This window comes from Pygoscelis adeliae, unplaced genomic scaffold (assembly GCF_000699105.1).
Source record: "Pygoscelis adeliae isolate BGI_AS28 unplaced genomic scaffold, ASM69910v1 Scaffold10, whole genome shotgun sequence".
Lineage (NCBI taxonomy): Eukaryota > Metazoa > Chordata > Aves > Sphenisciformes > Spheniscidae > Pygoscelis > Pygoscelis adeliae.
This window is the reverse complement of record NW_008824053.1, coordinates 7220619-7226421: the sequence shown is the minus strand read 5'-3', so window position 1 is coordinate 7226421 and position 5803 is coordinate 7220619. Positions and strand designations below refer to the sequence as shown.

At 42.2% G+C, this 5803-nt stretch overlaps 1 protein-coding gene across 1 annotated transcript in view; it reads right to left on the bottom strand.

Annotated features, from left to right (window-relative positions):
- Nucleotides 1-5803, bottom strand: part of LOC103925145 (vitellogenin-2-like) — a 24003-nt gene that overhangs the window by 4803 nt on the left and 13397 nt on the right. Inside the window, 8 exon segments of the mRNA XM_009333805.1 lie at nucleotides 310-496; nucleotides 939-1074; nucleotides 1609-1747; nucleotides 2174-2316; nucleotides 2411-2623; nucleotides 3994-4083; nucleotides 5013-5063; nucleotides 5554-5803. Coding sequence (XP_009332080.1) covers nucleotides 310-496; nucleotides 939-1074; nucleotides 1609-1747; nucleotides 2174-2316; nucleotides 2411-2623; nucleotides 3994-4083; nucleotides 5013-5063; nucleotides 5554-5803 — 1209 coding nt within the window.

The window sequence follows — 5803 nt, the reverse complement described above, 5'->3', positions numbered from 1 at the left end:
GAAGAGCGTTCATACCCTGTTTGTATCCCATTCATACACATGCAGTGACGAAGGCATTTTCCTGCTCACTAAATATCACTGGTCACAGCATAAGCTCATTTCAACTACTTAAATTACGTCGGGGTGTTCTTGTCACCTGAGATAACATTGTCAGCATCACATTCAATATGCATGGAAAGTAAATAAGGGAAATGCTGAAATCCCATGGGCTGCTAACCATTGCAGTAAAGCTCAGATCTAAGCTCCTCTCATGTTAAATGTGGATGAGGTAGTCCCTCACGCTCCCAGCATCTGGCAGGAGTTACTTACTGACTGCCAAGCTTGATGTTGATTGCTTTCAGGTTCACAGCTTCTTCAGCATTCCTCATCATCACCAGGAACTTAAGGTCAGAGCTGCAATCCTGAGCCAAGATGTGGTAGCAGTTTGCCGGCATTGTGTAGTTAAACTGAACTCCGTTAAAGGTTGTGATCTTGTTGTGGGAAATGGAGCAGCAAGCTGGTTAAATAAAATGCCAGTGAGGATTTGCTTTTCCGTAAAAGAAAGTTATTAAATGGCAGATTTTATTTTTAGTGCCATATTATTTTAGCTTTAAGTTTTTTTCCACTGTGATATTTTTGTATGGATTACAGGGGCTTTTGGCTACTAAGCACTCATAAATTTTTAAAAAAGCATGGAAAATATACTCCTCTATCTAACAAAAAATAATTGCCAGAAAGTTTAAATGTTACCAATTCAGATAATTGGTATCTTGATCCCTGAAATGCTGATGATTTCTGTACTATATGCACAATATTCTCTCCCAGTTGAAGCATCCTCGCGTTATTACGGCATATTTCCTAATTAACTGGAGACAAATAATCCCAGAAAAATTCAGAAGGTGCTCAAGTAATCTGGGAAACTGAGGATGTCATGCTTCTGAACCAGACTAGACCCTGACCTTTCAAATTCTCGAGCACTGCAGAGGGGGCTTCAGCAAAGACATTCCAGATGGGAGGCTGCAGCTCTGAAGCTGGTATCCTCGGACCTACAGGGAGTGACAGGGGAAGCCTCATGGCTTTTTCATAGAGGATCATCTGAAAAGGAATTCAAAAGCACATTCAAAACACACTTGTGCCAGCTATTCACAGCAAACAGCTGAGATCAGCTGTTTTCTCCTATTTGGAAATTAATTTCAGATTCTTCTACTTTGGTTGACACAGAATTTATGTGAACATAATTCATCTGACTCACTGTCTATGAGCTTTTTGCTTCTGCTTACAGTTTTCTCTCATGGTGTGGGTCATCATTCAGATATTATTTGGGAGAGAATGAATTACTCCCCTTCAAAGGTGGTTAGGTGAACACTTATGGAGCTACTACAGATGGAAACGCATGTCATTGTGAGTACCCACAGCACTCTTTTTTCATGAATAAAATCACGCTATGAATATTCTTGGATGTAATATAAAAAGGTTGAAAATAAACAAAAGTTGTTTTCATCATTTGCACACAAACTGATGCTTACTTAGTTTTTCTTTCTCAGAATTGACCCATGGTAATTAAAATGCAACAGTCTCACTTTTCTACTAGGAAAAAATAGGAGAGCGGTAATAATATTTCATAATTACATCAGGAAGCTTGATAACAACATCGCATGTCCTTGGAGAAGTTAGAGCCACAATCACCCTGGCTTGTCGAGAAGGATTCTTGTCCGTTTTTTCAGACAACCCCAGCATAAACGCAGCGCCAGGGACAAACTTGTAAAACCTTCAAAAATTCAAATCAGAAAGGTCTGGTGAAATAGAGAAACAAAAAGCAGCACACGTCCTAACCAGGCCTTCTCCCATCTGTGTGTAGTATACACATCGCGCATCGGTAAGTAGCATACCGAGTCTGCAGGGTCAATGGTTAGGTCCCCATGACCACTCTCTGCCTTACTGATCAACTGTTCAGTGAAAGGATGGATCTGTTCCTCAGTTGTCAGAAATTATGTCCAGTATAAAGAACTGCTGCATATTACAATAGGTTGGCTATGATCTCCCACTCAGCTTTTATGTCCGAAGGCAGTACTCAGATAGATCAGAGAATAAAGTAATAGCCGGTACTTTAACCGCTAGAACCTCATGGGTAGATGCTGATTTTTCCCAGTTGACCGACATCATGAACGAGAGTCACTAAAGACTAAAATCTCACCATTCTGCTATGGATCTGATGCTTGAAGGAACTTTAGGCCACTCCAGTTTCACTTGTACAGCAGGATAGGCAGCAAACCGCCCAGTTACCAGCTCAGCTGACATCTTGTAGTCCTGGCAATTCTGGCCCCATTTCAAGTAAGCCTATAACGGAGAGAGAAATGGCCCATTTTTAAATGCATGGAACATGGTTTTCCTGTGATGCATACAGCTTTATATAACTATTTTTGAGCCTTACCGCTGCCTTGTGAGCATTGAGGACTGAAGCATCAGCGCAGAACTTCCACTTGCTTGAATCTGTGAGGTTTGACACAAATACCTGCATCTGGGGCCTTATGGAGTCCGTATCAGCATATACCACGAGCTGGAGGCCTCCTATCTTCTTATCATTACGAACGCCATGAAGAAAAACAGCTAATACTGGTGTTTTAACATCTCCCAAAAACTTAGGCTAAGAAGAAGGGGGAGAAAGTATGCAAAGAATATCATTATAAAAGAGTTACCATGGAACATTTTAGATGCAAGATCTAGATGGATAAATGGAAAATAAGCAACTGAACTGCAAATATATACCAGTATATGTACCACACATATATACATGCCTATACACTCTCATGCGTATGTCTTTAATGTGCATGTGCCTCTGCATGCACAAATGGATTTTGTCACTGTATTTTACGTGAGCCAAAATTTGTGCCATTTCCTGAGCTACAGCTGATGCCATGGAAATATTCATATCATTAGGATACAGTATCATAGAATCATAGAATACCAGGTTGGAAGGGACCTCAAGGATCATCTGGTCCAACCTTTCTTGGCAAAAGCACGGTCTAGACAAGATGGCCCAGCACCCTGGCCAGCCAACTCTCAAAAGTGTCCAGTGTTGGGGAATCCACCACTCCCCTGGGGAGATTATTCCAATGGCTGATTGTTCTCATTGTGAAAAATTTTCCTCTTATGTCCAATTGGAATCTTTCCAGGAGTAACTTGTACCCATCACCCCTCATCTTTTCCAGTAATGACTATATGATTTGGGCTTCATTTTTAATACCCATATATTTGCCTTTGAATGAAAGAAAAGTGGTTTAATTTGACTAACAACATCAGCTGTCAGTTGTACTCATCACTCATTCTCGCAACAAGAACATCCCCCAGCTAGTGTCCTCCTGTTTATCTGTCTGGTTGGTCTGTTGGCTTTCACCTCATACTTCAGCTGTGAGCTCTGTGGGGCAGGCAGGTTTTGTGTTTGCGCAGCACTCTAGCACAGAATATAATCCAGAACATTGTCTTCAACATCAAGAAGCTCCCCCCTTGAAGTAGGGCCTTAAGCACGCTATGGCCTGCAATTCCTTCACTCCATCATTAGACTTCACTTCATCACTTGCCCCAGAGAGCAAGCCTGCACGCATCAGACTGGGTGCTGGTGAGGAGCCAAGGTGCTACATGTCACGTCTGGAGCATGCCTTCTGCTGAGGCTCCTCTTAGCCTCGGCCTCCACCACCAATGTCCTTGCAATGGCACTGCAGCACCTCAGCTTCCCTCCTGGTTGCAGAGGTCACAAGATCAGTCTCTGCAGGCATCTGTTGGATTGGATTGCCATGAGGGAAGGCTTGTGGTGCAAGTTAGAAGAATCCTCACCTCACTGCAGAGGAAAGTATGTCTGGAAACTATGGTGTGTGTCTCACTCTTGACTGATACCTGAGACTTGAGAGGTTGGTATTTCTCTCTTCCCATTATCCTAGCTGTACAATTACTGCAAGTGCACAGCCACTCTGCCATTCTTCCAAGCTGTCAAAAACCTCTAAAAATGATGCAACTAACCCAGGAAGCAGCTCGAGATGAGGCACGACTGGATCTGGAAGAGGGGTATGTGCTGCTAAGTCGGTCAGCTGGGAGTTTCCTTTTTGGGAACTGCAAGAAGAAAACACATCATGCTCAAGAGGGTAACTGAAAAGCATGCTTGAAGAAATTGCATGAGGCAGTGCTGCAGAATACTCTGTCATGGCACTTGGTGTTGGCAAACTTGCGTTCCAACACTGAGCAGCTCAATGACTTGCAGTATTACACACTTTGTCCTGCTTAGTACATGTGATCTAGCTCTGAAAAATCTTGTTTACCCAAATTTATCTGACCCCTCATAAGAGACAAATAAGGAACATGTCTAGATGAGAATTCCCTGTGTGAAAAAACAATGGACCAGAGCAAGTCAAATTGAACCAGCCTCTCGATTCAGTATGAAAGACCAGAACTGATTCATTTTACTTCTGGAAGGGCCTGATCAACTGGAGGACACAATGAATGGACCAACTGAGTGGAAAGGATCAACTGAATGGACACACGCAGCTGAATTTTTTACTTTTTGAGGAACACTAATAAAAAGTACACTGCTCCTGGCTGGATCACGCCCTAATGAACATATTCCGCTGAACTAAAGTACCATAAAATAAAGTATCCTCCCACATTTGTCAACATAGCTATCCCGGTGTGTATCAACAGTGATTCCAACCCAAGAAACCAAGTGATCAAAGCCAGTCAAATGACCCAGGCTCTTGACGTTAGGATCTTTGTTCCTCCAAAGCGTGTGTCCCAGTGCCTTGTACTGTTTTGGTGGAGCTTTGCATCTACTTTGCAGAGCCACAAATGGCATCGTGCGCACAATACAAAGGAGAACATAGCTCTCTGTATTTATGCATCTCAGAAGAACCGCCACGGTTGATTTGGTGTTCTAAATGTTATCAGTACTGTAATTTTCCTCTACAAAGACAACAAGTTGCCTTTAAGGTTTCCATTTGACTCATGGCAGATTCCGTACTTAATTTACTGAGGAAAGAAAAACTCACCTCTTGTCTATGCGCTGATTTAAAGCGATACTGATAAATCTCATCATCTCCCTTTGAAAATGACAAAAACAAGAAGATGAAAAGCCTCAGAAGAAAAGAAGTGCTGCAATTACATTGAAGTCTAAGCACTGGGAATTAAGTAAGGATTTTACTAATTCTCATTCATACATAGTTCTGTATGCTTAGTCACAAGCACAGAATGCAAGACTTGAAGTAGTTTATATAAAGTATTAATGTTCCTACCACAAAATTAAGACAGAAACATGCAATGCATATTGACGGGAAGTAGTAAATTGGCAAAAAATGGTTCCCTGCCTATAACAAAAGTTTCAACAAACTTGTGGGAACTTTTGAAATGCTTTGAAGTAGACATTTGAGCCAATGATTGCAGGTGTGTTTGCAGAATAAATTTTGCAATTTTGTGTTGCTAAAATTTACTGTGTCAACTCATAATTTCCTGATTTATGATGCAAAGCCAGCTGCCATCAGGAATGTGATTCACAAACATTAGCAGCATCAGTCAATTTACTGACAAAGTTACCCATATTTTGGAATATGTGCTGCTGCTGCTGCTGTCGCTGCTGCTGCTGCTGCTGCCACCTTCCAGATGTCCTGAATGATGCCCATGGCTATGGTGACTCAACGACTCGCTGCTGCTGCTACTGCTGCTGCTACTGCTGCCATTCAGATGCCTTGAGTGATGCCTATGGCTATGGTGACTCAATGACTTCCTGCTGCTGCTGCTGCTGCTACTACTACTACTGCTGCTGCTGCTGCTACTCCTACTGCTG